General features: G+C 32.7%; 3 protein-coding genes across 7 annotated transcripts; 1 reads left to right on the top strand and 2 right to left on the bottom strand.

Annotated features, from left to right (window-relative positions):
• Window positions 1–203: 203 nt before the first annotated feature.
• Window positions 204–956, bottom strand: LOC106758279 (flowering-promoting factor 1-like protein 2). Its single transcript, XM_014641217.2, has one exon. It carries the CDS (start codon window positions 860–862, stop codon window positions 470–472), a length of 393 nt encoding a protein of 130 aa, XP_014496703.1. The 5' UTR covers window positions 863–956; the 3' UTR covers window positions 204–469.
• Window positions 957–5,821: 4,865 nt separating this feature from the next.
• On the top strand, window positions 5,822–14,968 carry LOC106758688 (factor of DNA methylation 4). 5 transcript variants are annotated; one of them, XM_014641646.2, is made up of 8 exons: window positions 5,822–5,979; window positions 6,134–6,196; window positions 9,752–10,733; window positions 10,943–11,124; window positions 11,244–11,312; window positions 11,413–11,697; window positions 12,379–12,594; window positions 14,571–14,968. In XM_014641646.2, the coding sequence occupies exons 3-8, from the start codon at window positions 9,752–9,754 to the stop codon at window positions 14,799–14,801; spliced, it is 1,965 nt and encodes a 654-aa protein (XP_014497132.1). In that variant the 5' UTR covers window positions 5,822–5,979; window positions 6,134–6,196; the 3' UTR covers window positions 14,802–14,968. The 5 variants fall into 5 exon arrangements, with proteins under 5 accessions (XP_014497132.1, XP_014497131.1, XP_022635351.1 ...); XM_014641645.2 differs by having other exon boundaries at window positions 6,060–6,196; XM_022779630.1 differs by lacking the exons at window positions 5,822–5,979; window positions 6,134–6,196 and adding an exon at window positions 6,606–6,781.
• A 1,717-nt stretch (window positions 14,969–16,685) lies between these two features.
• LOC106759461 (expansin-A6) lies at window positions 16,686–18,173 on the bottom strand. Its single transcript, XM_014642639.2, has 3 exons — window positions 17,958–18,173; window positions 17,549–17,867; window positions 16,686–17,462 (listed from the first exon to the last, which is right to left on the bottom strand). Exons 1-3 carry the CDS (start codon window positions 18,097–18,099, stop codon window positions 17,153–17,155), a joined length of 771 nt encoding a protein of 256 aa, XP_014498125.1. The 5' UTR covers window positions 18,100–18,173; the 3' UTR covers window positions 16,686–17,152.
• Between the last annotated feature and the right edge of the window lie 3,352 nt (window positions 18,174–21,525).

The following is a 21,525-nucleotide window of genomic DNA, read 5'->3' as shown; positions in this document are numbered from 1 at the left end:
ATGTTCAGTCATCATAATTAATGCATAAACCAAAAAGGCCAGAACCTAGCTACCCCCACCTGAACTCTATCTATACCCTCGGAATTTCATTTCATTTTCACTTATCTATCCTAAGCTCCGGTCTCTTTCAATACTCAGATCAAACAACTCAGTAAGCAAATTAATACATGAATTTAATCCACATTTAATAGAATAGTGCTGCAGAAAAGATATCTTTATCACGTGCAAGTCCAACCATTACAAGCCTGAATTCAATTCGCTACTACAACAACCTTGAACAAAGGAAACAGCAAATACATGTAGAAGAGACAAAGTGAAAAACAAAGATGAGGGTGGGATATGAAAATGCATGTTAGGGTAGGGTGGTAGGGACTGATAAGGACATTTTTGAAGCTAAATGGGAGAAGGTAAGATTTGATGGTAGAAAATATAAGCGGTTTGCATGAAATTTTAGATTCACATCTGTTGTCTAGGCTTGGTATAGCGTAGTGGGGTCACGAACCTGAAAGAAAGCGCGATTTTTAACGACGATGTCGTACAAATGGAAATGCTTAAAGTTAGAGAAGCTTCTGGGGAGGGATATGAGATGTGAAGAGGTGTCAGAGCGGTGGAACTGGATGAGGTCGGAGGAGCAGTCTGAGTCACGGTAGCGAGTCCATCCGAGTTCGGTGAGTCGCTGCTCAAGTTCCGTGTAGGAACGAATGACCTGGTTGCTTGGGAGATAGACCAAGACTCTTGGTCTGGCACCTGGCGCGGTGGCTGTACCAGGATGTTTGGGATCTTTCTGCTCGAACGATTCCTTTGTAGGGTTTGTTATCAGCCTCGTCACACCGTTCTTGTCGAAAACCCACACACCAGACATTGTCGCTCTCTTTCTCTCTCTGTTCTTCGTGAATGTATGATACTTCTATGTAATAGCAATACTACCACTCTCCTGAATACCTTCTTCCTTCAAGAACCATATATTTATATATATATATATATATATATATATATATATATATATATATATATATATATATATATATATATATGAACACAGATCTGCTTATGGGAGAGCTGCACTCTCATTTGAAGCTAGTTTTATTTTACCCTATTATTATATTCTAATTTTAAATACTAAAATATAAATAAATAAATAAATAAATCATACCATTAAAAACCCTTTCACTTCTTTGTCTTTTTTTTTTCTACTGTAGCGTGCAACAGAAACATAACTAAATAAATTATTTTTTTAGTAGCACATTATTCTTAAAATTTAAAAAATATATATATGATCAAGTTTTTTCATTTTTACATACTTATTTTTTCATGTATTCTCTAAGTATCAATGTTATTATCTGATCAACACATTTGATAGATTTTTTTTTAGATTCTTTTTGGATTGTACAAGTAGTATTTGAAGTGGTTATATGTATTAAGTGATGCTATGTATTAGAAGGTACTTTATAAGTTTCTAGTAGGGTGATTTGTACGATATTATTATAATGATTGTATTATCTTATGTTTAATGAATTAAAACATTAGACAAATAATATTTCCAATGAGTGTATTTAAAATGTGTGTAATTTCTTATCATGCATTGTACATTGTTGCACAATGCAAAGATGAACTAAGAATGATTACATAAAATGTGTTAAATTGGATTGTAATGTATTAATAATAATGAGTTTTTAATGTGTAAAAATTAATTATAGACTAAAACGAAAATATCAAAAAACAACTTTGAATTTGTCTTTCAAATAGCAAAGACCCAATTGATCCGAAAGAAAAATTCCATCTTGATTAAAATAAATTGATGAGTTTTGAAGTATTATATTTAAGAAGAGATTGAATTTGAAGAAAGAAGATATGAGAGGATGAAGATGAAGCAGTTAAAGGTCGCTTTATATGACGAAAGGTTTCAGAAATCTATTGTCATAAACGGAAAGATATTGATTGTCAAAACTGTATTTTTTGTCACTATTATTATTAGCTGCTCAAGTGGGCATGCTTATGCTGAAACCACTGTTCATTTTTTTTGTTCTATTATTAGAATTTTTTAGTCAGACACTCATTTATTTACTTACTACAAAACTCACACTTCTCAATTTTGTTTTTTTACATGGTTCTTTGCAATACAAAAAAATCAAACTCTTCACACTACTTTCTTTTATTTATTTATTTATTTATGCATATCATTTATCAATAGTTTCAAATAATTTACTTACATTAATTAATAGACTTCTTTAATTTTAAATAATAAATATTGTGCATAACAATGATAATTTCTTATTAAAAGCCTAGGAGAACGTCTTTCTCCCTTTGACAGCAACTTTTTTATCACTATTCACTCTGTCTGTCAGTATCTTCTTTTCTATCTAGGCTTTACCCTCTCTTTTCATTTTTTCACTTTACTAATTTCCCAATCATATCCTTTACTTTTTCTCAAACCTTTTCTTCACATTCAGAAACACCTTTTCAAATTCAACCAAGCACATTAGTTTCATGGAAATTGAACACCACCGAGTTAATAAGCTGCCTAAGAACTTCAAATTCTTCAATAAAATATGAATAAAATAATTATAATAAACTATTTTTATTCTTGTATATATATATTTTCGAATTAAATATGTTTTTAGTCCTATACTTTGGAACGATTTTGGTTTTAATCTATTTTCAAACTATGGTACAATTTAGTCCTTCAAATTTAGAAAACTCTGATTTTAGTCTTTTTTATCAATTTTTTTTTAATTTTATTTGTTGTTTCAAACACGTTTCACTATAGCATTTAGATTGTTTGCACTGTTTGACACATTTTTGCTTCAATGTTAACTAAGAAACGTGCTTGAAACAACAAATAAAATTAAAAAAAATTGGTATAAAAGATTAAAACCAGAGTTGTCTAAAGTTGAAGAACTAAATTGTACCATAGTTTAAAAATGGACTAAAACTAAAATCATCTCAAAATATAGAGACTAAAACCAAAATTGCCCCAAAGTACAGGGACTAAAAACATATTTAACCCTATATTTTTTTTGATTTTTTTTTTCTCTCAGTTTCAAACGATGTTAGTCTGTTACTTCAATTTAGTACGTTTTATCTGTGTTCAACTGAGGAAAAAAATGTTGCTCTTACAGTAAAAGGTGTTATTAAGATAATTTGTGGAGGATCGAACAAACTATTGATAAAAAGGAATTGAGTTATTAAGATCATTTTCGAGAAATTCTATTAGAGAAGATTATTTTATATGTTAATAAACATTTAAAGACTATGATATATGACAAAATAGTAAGTAATGAAAAATAATTGAATTTTATATTTATAGGTTTTTTGTGTTCATGAATAAAGAATACATAATATATTCAGTAACCTTAGACATATTTTGTTATCTATGGTGTGTTTGAATACGTTATTGTAATATATGGTTAAATTTTTCAATACCATAAGTGAATAATAAGTGTCACCTTTGTACTTATCTTTCTCTATCTGTTTTTTTTTTTTTAATTTTTCAATTCAGATTTTCAAATTTCATGATATTGAAAATTTGGTGATCTGTGCTTTAAAGAACACTTTGTGCGCACTATCTGTTGTTCCTCAGATTAGTAAGTTATTTTGTCTCTGTTGCCTATAATAATGATAATCTAAAAATATACCTTTTTCTTTATAAAGAAATTAAGGGTCACGGTCAGTTTAACCCATGTTTGAAGAAAAAAACCCTTCTATAAGATCCCCATTGACGGGTTGAAAGGAAGTTTTAATTTTCAACGTCTCTAGGTTAAGTTGATTGTAGTTTTATTATAAAATTTTAATTATTTTTTTTTAAATAATATATTTAATTTGAGTCATATGTCAAGTTGAGTTAAAGGTTAAGATATATTTTTTCTAGGTAAAGATTTTGATAAAAAATTAGATGATTTTTTTTTTTATCAAAAATGAAGAATGATCAATTAAAGGTTGAAAGAAGAATGGTCAATTAAAGGTTGAGATAGACTAGTTACACTTAGAGATTAATTAATGGTTTAAACCCTTTTTTAGTTCTTAAGTTAAGTTATGATCTTCAGTTTAGTGTCTGTTTTTAAAAATATCGATCTTTAGTCCTTATGATATGAAAAATGTATCAAATCAGTCTTATTTGTTAACAAATCGCAAGTTTTTCATTAAGTGATTTGTTGTTCATAACACCTTCCGTTAACAAATCACAAAATATTGGATATCTAGGTATGAAAACGTGTGATTTATTGTTCATTAAGTGTTGTCACGAGGACTGATTTGATACATTTTTCATATCATAGAAACTAAAGGTTGACATTTTTAAAAACGGGGACTAAACTGAACATCAGAATTTAACTTAGGGACCAAAAAAAGTTTAAACCTTAATTAATTCAGGTACAAACACGAGACCAGTAAGTTTGAACCAAAATTTGATATGGATTTATCAAAAAATAGTGTGGACACAAGTCAACTTAAAATTGAAGATGGAGACAAACCAATGTAAGACAAGTTGACTTCGATCGGAGGTCGAGATGGATCAACTTCTATAGATTATGGAGACAGATCGATCTGGTTTGATGGTTGAGATCAATTGGTTTAAAACAAAGTTCTAAAGAGATTAAAGTTGGCTCCCACCAAATTTTGCCAATCAAAATTTGGACAAATTTGGTCTAGATTGCCCTGGTCAAAATTTGATTAAGTTCATCGTGATAGAAATTGGACAGTATGCCTGGTCAAAATATTGGTCGAATTTAACCGAGTCGGTTTCTAACGAAATTTAATCAAATCAAATCTAATCTAAATTTAGTTTTACCGTCACCTGTAAATCTACACGAATTTGTCTGTACTAAATGTCAAAACAAGACAAATCAGATTAATAGTCAAAATATAATTATCTGAATAAAAATTAACACATACATATTTAACTTAGATAAAAAAATTGATTTAGACTAACTCGAACTAAAATTTGAAATGAGTTAATTAAGATTAAAAATTAAAATGAAACACTCCATACTAAAGATAATTAGAAGACTTGAACAAAATCACAACTCTATATATTATGTTTTTTTCTTCTTCTCAATTTGATTTATTCGTTGGTTATTATGTTTCTGATTTGGTTATAAGGTGAGAATGACGATTATTATTATTAAATTTATCTTTAAAATTTTGTCAACAATTCACATACTATTAATTTTTTATTTGATAATTACTCTATCTTTGATTATAAGAAACGAGGGACAAAACAATGGGAAAGAGCAATATTTTTTAAAAATGAACCTTAAAGTTTAAATAGTTTTGTTACGGTAAATTTGTAGTTGAATAAATATTAATAAAAATTCAACAATAGTACAATAACAAGCAAATATAATATCAAATTTTATTAAATTAACTCTATATTGAATTTAAAATATAATGACTAACATAAACCAAATAAAAAGTACCAATTTAAACTAATTTTCTATATCAAAATCTGATGAGTTTTAAAACAAGATATTGATCAGTTTAATTCAACCAACTAATGATATTAAAAGTTAATGTTATGTTTAATTCACGAGAGAGAAAAAGGAAAGATTTTTATTTTGAATTTGATTTAAAATGTATTTTGGTTTTAAACTTAAGCTTTTGTTTTCCTTTTATTACAAATTATTAACTTTAATTTCCTCATTAAAAAAAGAAAGAAAATGGGCAAATATTTTAAGCTTTATATTACAGAATTATATTACTTACTTACAATGTTTTAATACCACATATAAAATAAGCTATTATTAATTATTTTACATCATCATTATTATATATATATTTTTTAATTTTAAAATAATGTAAAGAAACGGAACGGGAGTTCCAAAAGAAGGCGCAACCCAATCGCCATGCTTGCATTCTCATAACAGAAGTTGTGGAGGTTCTCCTGCAAGAAATCAAACCAAAACCCCTTTTTCTCTCTCACCTTTACCAACTTTCATTTTCAGCTACAATCCCTAATATTTCTGTGTTTGTGGTGGAGCCAAGGTAAGGATGTTTCCGTTTCTGTAGTGTTGTTGATTTTCTGTAGTTTTCTACTCTGAGCAAAAATTTGTTCGTCATGACAGGATTAAGGGTTTCATCTTCCATTTCTGCATTCTTCTTCTGATACACTCTCTTTATTTTATCATCTGGTCTTCAGCTTTGATCCACGTCAGAATTCGTCAACTCCTTTGCCGAAAACTATTGTTGCTACCAGCTCAAGGTATAGCAGGCTTTCGTCTTTCTTGGAAAATTTTGCTAGTTTAGTTTTAAGCCTTTGAGAGTGAGTGAGAATAGAAAAACAGTGAAATGTGTTAGTTGCACTCTGCGAGTTGGCCTCCTGCAACATGGGAAATATATTGATGAGTGTAAGACTCGAGGATTTTAATATCGGAAAAAAAATAAAATAAAAGGTTTGGTGGTTATGTGTAGTGTGCTTGTTGGTGTGCTTGTGTTCAATCTAGCTGGGAGTAAAACTGGTGTTATTTTTAATTGCTGCGGTTTTAAATTTTCTGGGTATAGACAGAGTCAGGAGGCTCATTTTCCTTCTACTCTTTTATTCTATTTTCTCGTTTCTCTCTTCTCCCCTCTCTTTTCTCTTTTGTTTTCTTTTTTTAAAAACCCTAGACGGACAAAAGTGAGGGTTGCGGCGTGAGTGAGAGTAAAGAGCATTATAATCGTTTGAGATGAAGGAATGAGAAACACCGAGAGAGGGAGTGGTGGTATATCAGAGAGGAGATGTTAGAATTGGGAGACAAAGATGGAAAGGGAAAGTAGGATTTTGGAGTAAGGGAAGAAATCGGAAAAGGTGTGGGGAGCTAATTTGAATCTGTTTTATTATATGGGTGTGTATCTGTAAAAGAAAAACCTGAAATTCTCTCTTTGATTCTTGATTTGTGATTTTGATATTGTTTGAAGGTTATACACATGTCCAGTTTATAAAATGTTATGCCTTTTGATTCGAACGTTAGAATGTTCAGTGGTTGAGATTGCATTGTTTAGAATTTGGGTTCTGGAAATGATAATGGTATATTATGTGATATATTCCATGAGAATGTAAATGAGTGTGCCCTGCGTTTTTTATTTGATTAGAAAAAAAAGAGAGAGCGTTGTATACATTGGAATTTTCGAAATGGAACATAAGAGGAATGCCTATGTTTAATTGTTGTTTTCACGTTGCTGTTTGAATGAAAATATTGTATTAGAAACCTGCTCTTCGCAGATTGAACGAAAATGCTGTTTGGAATTTTAAAGTTTATCTGTTTTGGGTTAAAAATCCGCATAATATACTTGCTGTAATTGCTGTAAAAGTAATATAAAATACTTGCTGTAATTATTGTAAATATGGCATAATATACCTGCTGTAATGGCTGGAAAAATTGTATAAAATGTTTGTTGGTTGCTATTATGATATTGGTATAAAGCCTTGCTGTCCTTGCTGAAAAATAATTGCAGGATTGATGTTAGAAAAGTAAATTGATGGTATGATTTATACATTGTCTATGGATGTTGGTTAGTTACGTCAAATTGAAGTGTTAAACGGGGTATGATCAATCTTAATATTATATGGGTTATTATATACATCTGGATGTATTTGATCTGTATATGCTGGAATTGCAGGTTATGTCATTCATTATTATGTCACAATAACCATTGAAGATAGTTGAGGTTGCTATTATCCGTTGTGCAGATTTTAAAAACACATTTTTAATGATTTGTAGCTCGCGTAAATTACTTGTTGGGTAATTTTAAGTACGAGAAAATGGTTGGATAAATAGTGGTTATAATGCAAATTTAGTCCAATGTAGTTGGGTGTTTAAACTTGTAAATGATATGAAATCACTTGATATTATAATACTGAATTTGGTTGAGTTTGTTAATTATTATAAGTTGTTGTTAGGTGTGTTTATATGATGGGAGAATAAGTGTAACATTTGATTTAGCTTTGTTAATCTGTTTGCCATTTTGGGTAATAATAAATCTGCAGTTGAATGAGTGCTATGGATACTAAATAAAATTGTTCGTACATTGACATCTATATTTTGATAATGAACTTGGTTGATTATGTTTGAAGATGCATGAATGTTATAGATGTTATAATTTTACTGAATTAATTCTAGATCTGTATATGATTGGTTATGATATGAATCAATGATGCTGGTGGAGATAGATTGATAGCTTGTGATGTAGAGATAGTATAATGATCATGCGTTCAAAAAATATTGGAATGTGATTGAGAAGTTAATGGTTGTTTTAAGTAGTTCAAATACAACGAGTTTGTGCTTATTAACGGGTTAACATTGATATGGCGGTTTAGTGTGTATATCTGTTGGATGGAGTGATTGTGTTGATCTTAATTATGCTTGGACAATCTTGTTCATGGGTGTTGTAAGATAGATATTATCCGGTTGTTCAATATCACTTTGATTGAATTGTTTGCCATATGGAATATCTTTTGCTCTCAAGTTGTCTAGTCATGTTTGGTAAACTCTTGAGAAATGATAGAGTTGGAAATGTACAAGTAAGGGTGAGTTGTAATGGTTAAATGCATGATCTGTAATGTTGTTCTTGTACGGTGTAGTTGCAAAGTTAATTGGATTTTGTCGAGTGGAACACGAGTTGGTTGAGTTGTCGTTTTCCATAAAGGTTTTTGATAAGCCATGATAGTGGGTGGCGGTAAAACCTTTGTTTTCTTACGTACTTCATGGCGGATGACGTGAGGAAGTCCTACAATGGTGCGTGGGCTTTGTTTTGGTGAACAAGAAAGTTCCCATTGGTGCGTGGGCCCGATTTTGGTGAGTCAGAAAGTCCTACGTTGGTGCATGAGCCCGATTTTGGTGAGTCAAAAAGTCCTGCGTAGGTCCTGTTTAGGTGAACAAGTCGTTTATGATGGAGTATGGAAGAAGACATATGTTGATAGTGCTAGGGAAGTGGTGGCATGGTTCATCTAAGTGGGAGTTGGATTAACAATGTATTATTGTGTTGTGAATTTGATTTAAGTATGGCTGTTATGAGTTTAGATGTTACTTGATTATGTGATGCACCAAAGTTTTTACTGGTAAGATTTAGAGGAATAAGGGAAACAAGTCCGTACTGTGAAGGTAGACTGCTCAGCTACCCTATACCTAGTATTAGTGTTGAGAGGTTAAGCCACTAAGTTAGGTCGATACAAGAGATGTGCTGACGCAATGATTGGTCTGAATTGTATTGTTTTATTGCTTTAATTATAATGTTTGTTTTGTTGAATGCATAGCTCACCCATACTTTTGTGTGTGTTGTTTGTATCTATAGTGATGATCGTATAATGTGTGTGTTATAAGGGAGCTCAGATAGGAATGCTAATGGTGTTAGAGCTACGTGATTGATGAGAATGGGACTTTGCAACGGGAGTTTTATTTATCTTTAATTATGCAAAGAAATAAAAGTTGTAATGAACTGTTTATTCTCTTGTTGGGTTTGGATATTTAAGATTTCAAATGGAAGTACTATTATGTAATTCGTAAGTTTTTTTTTTTTTTTTTATGTTGCGAAATCTTTTAGTCTTTGACACGCATAAGTGACTCGCAAACTTAGGTCGTTACAATGAGTAGACAAACTCAATTTTGTTGAGGATGATAACTGTCTAGCCTTTTTTTTTATTATATTTTTTTACATATCGTGTTGATTTTATTTTTAATATTCTCTTTTGTTGTGTACGTTATATGAAAGATGTGTGGGTCGACTTATTTTCAGAATGCACTATTAAGCATGCAGTTAATCATAAATTTCTCATCTGCAGATGTCCGGTAAATCAGGACGAGTCCGGGAGTCTGATTTCGAATACTATGAACGTGAGTATTATAAAGATTTGAAGGATGGTTACTATAAACTCGAAATCTCCAAGTCATCATATAGGTGTCCCTTTTGCCGGGAGAATGATTACTCGTTGAGTGAGCTTTTGAAGCATGCAGTGAGATTTGAAAGGTACTCACGGACCATGAGGATAAAAGAGTTAGCTAAGCACTCTGCTCTTCAATTATACATTGAAAGACATCTTGGTGTCGATAAGAGATCTGAAAAAGTTGCTGATGTTAGGCCAAGGAATGCCATCCTTGATGGAGCAGGAAAGGTTGTGCATGATAAATCTGAAAATGTTGTCAACGATAGACCAGTAAGCATTGGAAATGTTGAAAATAGATCTGAAAATGTTGCCAAAGAACATCTATTTGTCTGGCCTTGGGTTGGTGTTGTTGGAAACATTGTCACTGAATTTAAAGACGGAAGGCGTGTTGGTGAAAGTGGTGCCAACCTAAGGGATGAGTTTACTCGGAAGGGATTTCATCCCATGAGAGTTCATCCATTATGGAACCGTTATGGACATTCAGGCTTTGCAATTGTAGAGTTCTCCAAAGACTGGGAGGGTTTCACCAATGCAATGAACTTTGAAAGAAGTTTTGAGGCAGAACACTGTGGTAAGAGAGATTACTATATTTCACGAAACCGAGGTAATAAACTGTATGGATGGATAGCTCGTGATGATGACTACCATTCCAAGACTATAATCGGTGATTACCTTAAGAAGAACGGAGATTTGCAATCTGTTTCTGAAAAACAAGCAGAGGAGAAAAGGAAAACTTCACTGCTTGTCTTTGATTTAACTAATACCTTGAAAGTGAAACATGAGAAATTGGAACAAGTATCTAGCAAATATGACGATGTTAATGTGGCCCTGAACAGGGTCATGAATGAGAAAGAAGCAATGATTGAATCATATAACAATGGTACGTTAAAGTTTGGAATGAATTGTTTTACATTCCTATTTTTCGCATCTGCTTTTTTCCTCATAACTTATTGTTTGTTTCTGTGTTGAAAGGTGAAACAATCAGGTTGTGATCATATCTACTTTTCCTGATAGCCTACCTTTTGTTTCATTTTGAAGTGAACATTTTCTAATATTTCTTGGTACCTTTGTGTTTGATTGTTCAATAAGAAATGAAAAAAATGCGGCAAGAAACCCGACAAAATTGGGAGACAATTTATGTGGCCCATGAAAAGGCCAGATTGGATCTGCGTGCTCAGAGGAAAATACTAGAGGACCGTGAGAAGGATCTCCAGAGATGTCAAGTGCAAAATGAGAATGAGAGAAAAAAACTTGACCTTGAAAAGAAAAATGTAATCATTTTTGGCTGCTTAAAATTATGGATATTGGCAGGTTTTTCTTTCTTTTTTTGCGAAGTGCAAATAATGCTGCATTTATTTAAATAATTTGAAGAGTGATTCATTTAATGCAGAATGATATGGCAATGATGGAGCAAAACAAGGCGGATGAGAGAGTGTTGCATTTGGCAGAAGAACACAAGGCACTGATTGGACGTTCTTCATTGTACCAGTAATTAATTTAGTTCCTCTGTATGTATCCAAATAGGATTTGACAGAGTCATTTTTGTGTTTGAAATGCAGAAAGAAAAGCAGAAAATGCACAAAAAGATTCTTCAACTGCAGAAAAAACTCGATGCCAAACAAACATTGGAATTGGAAATTCAACGGTTGAAGGGAGCTCTGGAGGTCATGAAACAATTAGTAGAGGACGATTACGAGGAACAAAAAAAATTGGATGAAATAAAAGTCGAGCTTGAAGATAAGGAAGAGGAGTTGAAAGAACATGAAGATCTTCAGCAAGCTCTTGTTGTCAAAGAACGGAAAACCAATGACGAGCTGCAAGATGCTCGGAAGGAGTTAGTGCTTGTATGTCTTTTTCTAAGCATAAATATATGTGTTTGATGTTATTTGAACTTTGGTCATTTGATTGAAAGGTCTCTTCCGATTAATCATTTTACTAACTGGGAGGGAGGGCTTTTATTTGTCTAAATTACGTGGTAAAATTGTGAACAAATGTAAGGCTTGTCTTGAATATTTTAATTGACATACAACTGATTGTATATTAATCACTGCATACTGTTTCATGTTTAGCAGTCTGCCTATTATCATTATAGTCTTATAATTTGTATCATATTCAGAATGATATCGGTGATTAGCTGCAATGGACTTAAACTCATATGTTATCCATGTATCTGCGATGCACAAGCTACACCTACCGTGGTTTAACTTGTGTTTCAATACTTCTTAATTTCAGTTTTTCAATGGTATTATCATCTTTGAATCATGTGGTTGCTTATTGGCCCTTTGTCAAATGAGTATCCGTGTGTTGGTGTCTAATGCATATGATGGAAATCCACATTGTTTAGCATTTCTGAAAAAAAATGGTAGAATCAGGTCAAATCCATTGTCTATAAAACTGTTATGATGCTTAACCTTGTAGCAAATATGTTCTATGGTTCGGCTAGTTTGTTGTGTTACTTATTGTTACTGCGATGGTTGTCTTTATGTTTGTATTCTCTGTGTGTAATATAATATTCTTGTTCACAGTGGCTGAGGAAGTCAAACAGTAATCGGGCTACTATTGTTGTTAAAAGAATGGGGGAGCTCGATGAAAAACCCTTTGTGGGAGCAGCTAGGAGAAAATTTTCCGATGAGGAAGCGGATGTCAGAGCAGTGGAGTTGTGCTCACAATACGAGGCTTATCTCAGAGATCCAAACTGGCATCCATTTAAAGTTTTAACAGATAAGGAAGGAAAGGCTAAGGTACACTGATTACGTCTTCAAATTGAAACCATATATTTTTATCCCTAGAACTGTTCATGTGGTCATTTTAATTGCAGAAGCTACCTGATGGCCTCATTAGCCTAGCTAGTAGCACTTCAAAAATTCATTGCATCCTTTCATAATATTTAAAACTGTGGGGAGAAGGTTTGACACCTTCGTTCATTGTTATTAGTCTTATAAACAATGATTACATGTAATTACTATTCATAATTACAAATATCCTAATATTCTATTGTTTGATTTGTGCGTAGTCTATGTTAAGAATATTATTAAGTAGAATAGAAGATAACCAATCCATTCATGGTTTGTCTAGCCTATTTTTATGAAAATAAAATAATATGATTAAGGAGATGTATTCACATCCACCCTCAAATTGATGCAACTGGTCAAAGAACATCAATTTGCTTACAAGGAACTAATATCTCGAGTGAGGAAGCCTTGGTGAGAATATTTGCAACCTGAAACTAAGTATTGATGTGATAGATTGATATAATATGGTTATCATAAGCCTTACGTTACGAGTAAAGTGACAATCTACTTCAGTGTGTGTGGTGTGTTCCTGAAAGTGAATATTGATGTAAGAGATTGATATAATATGGTTATCATAAGCCTCACGAATAAAGAGACAATGTACTATAATATATACTTGGTTTGTTCATGGGACATTGGATTTGCAACAATCTGAATAGTACTTGTGTTGTCAATCTAAAGTGGTGTCGGATCTACTTGACGAAATTGAAGTTTAGCCAACAGACCACAAAGCCAAATAATTTTAGAACAAGCATTGAACTTGACACAATACTCTAATTTAGTAGTCAATTTCTTATTTTTCTGTTAGATCAACAAGGGGCTAAAGAAAGGCATCAACCAATAACCCATTATCAAGTAACAGAACACCCAGCCCCATATCACTATAATCGCTCAATTTAAGAGTTGTGTCAATGCGAAAAAAGAAATCACGTTAAGAGGTCTCTTTCTAGTAGTGAATTATACAAAGTATTGCTGCTAAGTGTGGATGAGGAGAATGCATTAAGTGACTCACTTGTTGAACGACAAACAATATATCAGGTTGTGTAATAGTCAAACGATTAAGACTACCCACAAGTTATTGATATATTAAAAGGTTTGACAAAAAACACCATCATAGTGATATTTGACATCAATTTCTAGAGTATCCATTGGATTAGATAATTGGAGGTCAACCATAGATATTTTAAATTTGTGTTATATTAATGCTAATGGAGAAATGTACCTTTGGATGTGGAATGAACCTCAAGGCCAAGAAAATAATGCAAATGACCACTTTGGGCCCCTTTGCTTTCACCTTATCCAATAATTGCTCGTTGGAAAAGTTAAAATTACAATTGTTCTCAACTGATTGAACAACAAACATGTAGTTAGAAGCATGGCTAGGTGATACGAGCACATTTTGAAAGTAAGAGTTTATGTCACCACCATATCAACAATTTGAATTTTTTTGAGTACCATGATAAGATATATACAATGTGCAAGTACCATGTGAAACTTGCCACATGATTGGATGCACCACAGTTAAGAAACCATGGATGAGAGATATTAGAAGACTCACCTTGGATACCTTTGTTCATTGTTATTTGTTCTGCAAGTAATGTTCGGTAACGTTAACATATAATTTACCAGTTATAATTATAGATATTACTTTGTACCTTCTTTTTTAAGTATTTTGTATACAATTGAAGAGGACGGATCAAGATGATTTGTACTTAAGAGAACAAAATAATATAATTAAGATAAAATATTTTCTAATTTTAGAAAGATATGGTACGATGTAGATATTGTGTAGAAAGATCATATGGCAGGGTAAAATGCGACTCATGTTTTTGTGCACATAATTTGTCGGGTTTTTTTTTTTTTTTTTCTTTTTCTGATGCTCCTACATGGATAACGATCTAACTTATGTTGGATGTATTATACAGGAAATTTTAGATGAAGAAGATGAAAAACTGAGACATTTGAAGAATGAGTTTGGTGATGAGGTCTATCAAGCTTTGATTACAGCTCTGATGGAGTTAAATGAATACAATCCTAGTGGTAGATACCCAATAGCGGAGATGTGGAATTCAAAGGAAGGAAGGAAGGCAGCGTTAAAGGAGGGTATTGCTTATTTAATTAGGCAATGGAAAGTGTCGAAGCAGCGAAAGAAGTAGGATCCCATGCGGAACTTCAATTTTAGGTTCTTCCTATTGACAAAACAGGATTTACTTGAACTCCAGTGACAAAAATCGTACGGTATGTTACATGTAATACTGATATCAGACCTTGGTAGAAAGTGAAGCTTCTCATTATATTGTTTAAATTTGACAATTTATTGTTATTCGTGTGGTGCTTTTAATTTGGTAGTTTATTATCTTGTTAATTCAAAAATTAAAAATTGAGAAAACTATAATCATGCATATCTTGTCGTACGGTTTTGTATTTTAGCATTAAAGATGAGTCCCAATATGTTGACAAGTATTTTATTTCATATAACTATTCTAGAACTCGTCATTGACTAATTTAATTCATATATTTATTGAATATTTCACTATTAAGCTTGGTCATTACTTAATTTTTTAGAAAAGGTTGTTACTTCATTAATAACTTAGTTGTGAATACATTGTAATATTTATTTATAATAAAAATGAAATTATTTGATAAAAAAATCAATGAAAGCAGTGATAGTTATAGGTGAATGAACGCACTAACAGTTGTAATTGGTTGGGGACTCTGTTTTTTCTTATTCTTACTAATGTTCAAAAGTAAAGAGGTTGAACAAAGCTCGTGGCCTCCGATATCACATGGAAGAGACTGAAATTTAACCGCCAACGACTGCGCGGGTCGCCTGAAAGTTCATAAATTTAAATTATAAAAAAAAATATGTATGTTTTTAATATTAAATAGAAAAACAAAAACTTTATGAAATAATTATTATTATTTTTAATAATTGTGTATAAAAAGTAAAAATTATTAATTAAACATTTACATAAATGTGTGAATTTAATCACTAATACTTCTATTTTTAATTAAAAAAATAATAATTACAGCCAAAAAATTTAATATTAAAAAAATATAACTGGTATTTTGTTTTAATTTAATATTTTATTGATTGTGTTTGAATTTGTTTCTTTTCTTCTATGAATGCAATGTCTTATAGTTGTTAATTTAAAATACAATATTAATAAATAAACAGGTTCATGTGATTAGAAAAATTAATTCATATTTTTTATGTAATATGCGTAAACTCGACCCACTTGTAAAGATCAAATGTGAGTTGTGTTATAACTGGATGGACCAGCCGACATTAACACCCTTAATTCACTCAATATTAACAAATTGGCCGAATGTGTTAACTTATAAACATAAATTAAATTTATTTATCTCTTATTGAGATATAGACAATTTCCAAGTGTGTAATGCATGTCATGAATCAATATCTGATGTGTTGTAGGATTTTTTATTTTTTTTCAAAGGAGATATAGCCTTATAAACTAAATTTGAAATCAGAAATGGATTAGATAAGAAAGATATTAATACTCTAAGCTATTGTTTTTAATTAAATATACAAAAAATAATAAAATAAAATTATATTTATTTTTCTCCCAAATCATACAAAATATTATTTATTACTTATTTAAATTTTTAAAACTTATTTATGTAAATATGACGAGGATATAAAAAAAATTAAATTTTTTATAATGGGTATCTTTTTAATATTAATTTTTAATACAGAAAATGTATATATTTAAAGCTAAAATTATTTTAATAAGTACTTTTATATTAAGTCAATAGCTGTTATCCCCTCCTTTAGGGGATATAGAAATGTATTTTATATATAGTGTGTTTGATTTTGTGTAAGTCATAAACGAAGATAGAAACATCAAATTTGAATAGGGGGCAGCGGGATGCTCGATATTTTATCACCAATTTGGCGGGTGGTTAGGTTATTACATTTAACTCACTATTTCATTCTGATTTACCGATTTGATTAAAATATTTTATTACTATTATTTCTTTTTTTCGAAAATCAACATAACACACCATGCTTCCTTGGATACAGGGGAGAACATAATATATATTCAATTGATAGCACTATATAATACCAACATTTTATAAAATAAAAAATGCTAATTAGCCGCGGGCTACCCTTTTTTTCCCTAGCCGCTTCAGCATTTCCTACACTAATCGGAGCGTACAACTTCACGCGCGCACCCTAACATTAATTAATTAATTCAAAAATAAAACACTATGAATCATCAAACCAAACAAAAGTCAAACCCTTGTGCCACAAAAGCTGTAACTCACTCACTCGCTCACTCATTCATCATCACAGTCTCCCAAACATTGCAGTCAAAAAAGATCCAAAAAGGGCAAAATTGGAAATAGATAAATGGTGGTGATGGTATTGGGAAGCCCAACAAAAAGAAAAGGACCTTGTACTTTTTTTATATATATATATATTTTTTGAAAGAAAATAAAATAAGATTAGAAGAAATAGAGTAAAGGGTGTGTGTGGTGAGAGTCAGACACGGAAGTTTTTTCCGGTGAAAGTTTGACCAAATTGCCAATGTGGCGGAGCAATGTTCCACGAGGTGGAAGAGCGCCGGTCGCTGGCGGTGACTCTGAAGGACAAAGCTTGTCCCACAAGAACCGCGTTTGACTGCCAGTTTTGACCCCAGTTCCGGCTCATTGGCATCCAACCGGTTCGCGACCCTTTAACGTAGGTGTGCACCAGATCCCCTGCACCCGCCACGTTGCTGATCAGCACCAAGTTGAAGTAACGGAAGCCATTGATCGTGAACCTCATTCCTCCATGCTTCATACATGGCACCCTAATCCAAAAACCAACCAACATTAACCACCAACTAACTAATAACAGAACCACTCCAACCTTACTTTTTAACATAAATGTCTGTACCTGCGGTAGGCGACAGGTACGATGCCGGCGCGATATTCCGCGATTTTGAGGAACATGGGCATGGCCAGGTCGAAGTGAGGGCGAGGGGGGTTGCACCAGCCCCCATTGTCGTTAGGAAGAGCGTAGTTTGGGGGACAGAAGTTGGTGGCAGTGATGAAGATGGAAGGGCTTCCGGAGTGACACCACTGCTTGTCGTTTGCGCATTTTATCTCAAAACACGCCCCGCAGCTCAGGCCGTTGTTGAACAGTGCCGTGCTCAACGCCGCCGTGTTAACTCCGTACCCTTGGCTGTACAGGTTTCCATACCCGCAAGCTCCCCCTGAACACACACATTGTTAGAGAAGATGATAAAAGTCGACAAAACATGTTACATGTTACGTGCTACATTTTAAAACTACAGTGTACACACCCATGGTGCCGGATGCATCGGATCCTCCGTAGAAGGTGGCGTGAGCAGTTTGCCACGCGCCGCCGGTATAAACGCCTGGAATTCGAGCTTCCACCATCCACATTATGGACGCAAGGTACAGTGCTACAGTTAGCAGAGCCATTTTTTTGGCTTGAAAGTGAAGAGAAAGCGAAGAACAGAGAGAGATAATGAGATGAGTATTGAGTGGGTTAGCGAGTAGGGATGGATGGAGTACTTATGGACGAGAAGCCTTCTTGGTGGGAACTCAAACCTTCTTCACTGTGGGGTCCACATTCACCATTCTCAATCTTCTCTCTACTTATTAAATGCCACCTTTTTTCTTAAAAATAATTTAATGCCTTCTTTATGTAATTGTAATGGTAAGAAATAAATAATCAAAAACCTTCTCTTTCTTTCTTTTATTTTACTTTACATTACGTCATAAGTAAATCTGTTCCGTAGGTGACACTTCCAAATTCTACTGCCACTGTCATCACTGTGGGTTCCATCTGTGGGTAAGCGTTGGATTTTCGGATTTTGCTTTCTTTTTTGTAAAATTATGTTCATTTTGAAGGAGGAGCTGAATTATGATCATCCACCATCCAACAGACAATGTGAAAAGGACATGTAAACGAACCAAATCCTTGGGAAGTTCGATTTTCAGTTGGAATGGAACCTGTTAAGAGAGAGCAAATGAGTGCAGTAACCATTCTCTGTCCAGATTAACATGTCTCCGACTCCTTTCCTTCTCATGACATGAGTGTCTGTATGTACTACTAATGGTAAACATCTGTAAAACCTATTGGTCTCCAGATAAGGTTGTTTTTCGGTCGTTTTTTTAATCTTTCATAATAATAATAACAAAAAATGTGACAGTGGTGTTCAAAGAAAGAAGTGGAGATTAGTGGGTGGCGTGATGTGCGGGCTTGATGAGAGTAGGTGAATCCCCCAACGACATGATTTATTATATAAATCATGCAAGTGTCACACGTCAACCAAGAATGATCAAAATCAAAATACTTTTATTTTTTAGACCAGAGTAAATACAGTACAATATACACTTCTTACTTTTTATACTGTCAGTATTTTTTCATGTATAATGTATAAATAAAGAATTCAAGGGTATTACAGTAGGATTTGAAGTTCTCCTTTTCAATCAAAGAAGTATAATAATCACGTAATTGAAAGAAATTGTAAATGGTGATTAGGAGATAAGAGACAAGAAATTCAACAGAAAAAGCAAGAACACAATACACACTTAAGAAGAGTGAATGGTGGACCCTCTCCTCTCCTCAATCATCGCTCCGCTCTCAGTGCCCTTTAACTATGCCTACGTGGTCCACCCAAACCCAATGCACATGCATGCATAAATACCTCCTTTTTACTAACCATAATATCTTTCAGGATTAAAATCTCAATAATCTTTATCAGTATATTAATATGTATAATCTTTATATCACTCATGTAAAGATTTATTGCATACCACTCTTCCCTCTAAGGTTTCTTCAAGTTTTCTTGAGTTATGATAGATAATTGTTTAACCATAATCTATAATAATAAGTACGCTCCTTTTTTGTTAACTTTAATCAAAAAGTTTGTTTTATATCAGCACCAGCTAATTGGCATTACGCTTATTTAATATTGAGAATAAACCAGCTTTGATGTCACGAGCACTGCTATTTGGTCCTTGATCCTTTCTACTTTCGAAGAAAACTATTATTAGCTATGCAAACCATAGGAATAGGGAGGGTTGTTTAAAATAGCTGCATTTGTATTATTAACTAAATAAATTGGATAGTTAGTAGCATTGGATACCCCAAATATGAAAAGCTGATTGATTGATGAGGAACAGTTTACTGTTTATGCCCTATATTTCGTTAAGTTCATCATTTGATTCCTCTTTTTGGAACATTCTTATGTTGTCAAAGTTTATAAACATGTCTCACTTGAAAAAGGAGGGAAATGAGAAAAACCAGCAAATTCAAGTAAAACTCAAATCAAACTGAAAAGGCTCAAGTATGATACGAGTAACTAGAAATTGAGTTCCATATATATGTCTGCTGATGACAGAAACTCCTACCATACTTCAGAGACATTTTTTCACAATTAGACGTTAAGGTGTGAGGCAGAACATATGCACAACCACGTACGACACTTTAGAACCCTATTTTCCCCTAGCCCACGTCATATTTTTACAAGCCTCACGTTGCCCATAACAAAACTAGGTTAGATTTTTGTGTAGAGACCCTTTAAGCGTGAAAAGGGAATCCAAAACATTGTCAACAAGGATATTGCTTCCACTTTTCAATAGTCAATTGTTTGCTGTTTACTGATAATAATTTGGAGGAAAAACATGCATGTATCTAAATTCAAATTGTGTAAATGATATTCTGTCATGTGGAAATATATGATTAGTAGGTAATTAATTAACTGAATGTGGAAACAAACAGTGAAGTCACTACATTTAGCACCATCTGTGTGGACTTGTGTTTCGTCAATCATGAATCATGAAGCATCATGGTGTGGGGGCACAGATAGCAGTATGATTAGAGTGATCAACTTTACAAAAACCCTTTAAGGCGAGAATTTCACCTCTATAGTGTAATTAATAGCCTTTATCTTTGGTCCGTCCATGTGAGACTTCCAACCATATACGTGTAACTGTGAGAGACTTACATCAAGTAATGCATGATATTATGCAGAAGGGTGCAGTGCTAAATTCACGTTGTTGTGATTATGCACACTCCAATGCTTTTTACCAAGAAATTAATAAATTCCTAAAGAAAGCAAATGGCATTGAACGTTGACCTTAGTAATCTGAGATCTTCTCGTTGTTCTCTTCGTTTTGTTCTTATTATATTTGTCAGCAATAGCATGTTATTATATTTTACTCAAGTTAATGTCCCAATGCAGTATCTTATGAAATATTAAAAGTTGTGACTGCGTATGAAGCAGTGTACCGTGTACGACGGGAATCGCTTTGTTAATATGTTTTTCGAGCGTTTCTCATTGGACGCTATCCATGATTGACATTAACTTGTTGGGTTTAACTGGGGACTTGGTAATCGTGTAATCAGTCTGAATTTAAAGCGAAGAGGAAGAACTGTTTAATCTCGTGTCTCTGATTCCTTTCACGTATGGATAGTACAACATCAGGACAAAACCTTTTCATATAAAATCATCAGAAAACAGGATCTCAGTTGAAAAGTTACTTGTTGGAATGGAATCAAACAAATATATATCTTGGTTCAGTTCATTATTGAGAATGGTTGAACATTTTAATTCCTAGTTTAGTTTGGTTCAGTTGTATCGGAGTTTAGTTCTAATTCAATCCTATAAAATTGGTTTATAAGGTAAGATTTGAATTCTGTTTATATATTATAAATTAGTCTTATCTTTAGTCGACGACGTGAGACTTTCAACAAATTGATGATAAATTTTGTTTAAGATTCTGTGTGAACAACCCTGATATGGACATGTATCTAAAATTCAAAATAAATTATCTTAACAGAAGTTGTGTTTTGAATTAACAGAAGGACTTATTAGGTGGGATAGTGTGAATATGAAA

The sequence above is a fragment of the Vigna radiata genome, chromosome 4, assembly GCF_000741045.1.
Source record: "Vigna radiata var. radiata cultivar VC1973A chromosome 4, Vradiata_ver6, whole genome shotgun sequence".
Lineage (NCBI taxonomy): Eukaryota > Viridiplantae > Streptophyta > Magnoliopsida > Fabales > Fabaceae > Vigna > Vigna radiata.
This window is presented reverse-complemented; position numbering and strand designations above follow the sequence as displayed.

What these genes read in the sequence shown, in the direction of transcription:
- LOC106758279 (XM_014641217.2), bottom strand. Translation starts at nt 862, where the DNA reads ATGTCTGGTGTGTGGGTTTTCGACAAGAACGGTGTGACGAGGCTGATA.
- LOC106758688 (XM_014641646.2), top strand. Translation starts at nt 9,752, where the DNA reads ATGTCCGGTAAATCAGGACGAGTCCGGGAGTCTGATTTCGAATACTAT. An exon ending in CTCGGAAGGAGTTAGTGCTT is followed by an intron (nt 11,698 to 12,378) that starts GTATGTCTTTTT and finishes TCTTGTTCACAG; the next exon opens with TGGCTGAGGAAGTCAAACAG. An exon ending in ATAAGGAAGGAAAGGCTAAG is followed by an intron (nt 12,595 to 14,570) that starts GTACACTGATTA and finishes TGTATTATACAG; the next exon opens with GAAATTTTAGATGAAGAAGA.
- LOC106759461 (XM_014642639.2), bottom strand. Translation starts at nt 18,099, where the DNA reads ATGGCTCTGCTAACTGTAGCACTGTACCTTGCGTCCATAATGTGGATG. An exon ending in CGATGCATCCGGCACCATGG is followed by an intron (nt 17,868 to 17,957) that starts GTGTGTACACTG and finishes GTGTGTGTTCAG; the next exon opens with GGGGAGCTTGCGGGTATGGA. An exon ending in GTACCTGTCGCCTACCGCAG is followed by an intron (nt 17,463 to 17,548) that starts GTACAGACATTT and finishes TTTTTGGATTAG; the next exon opens with GGTGCCATGTATGAAGCATG.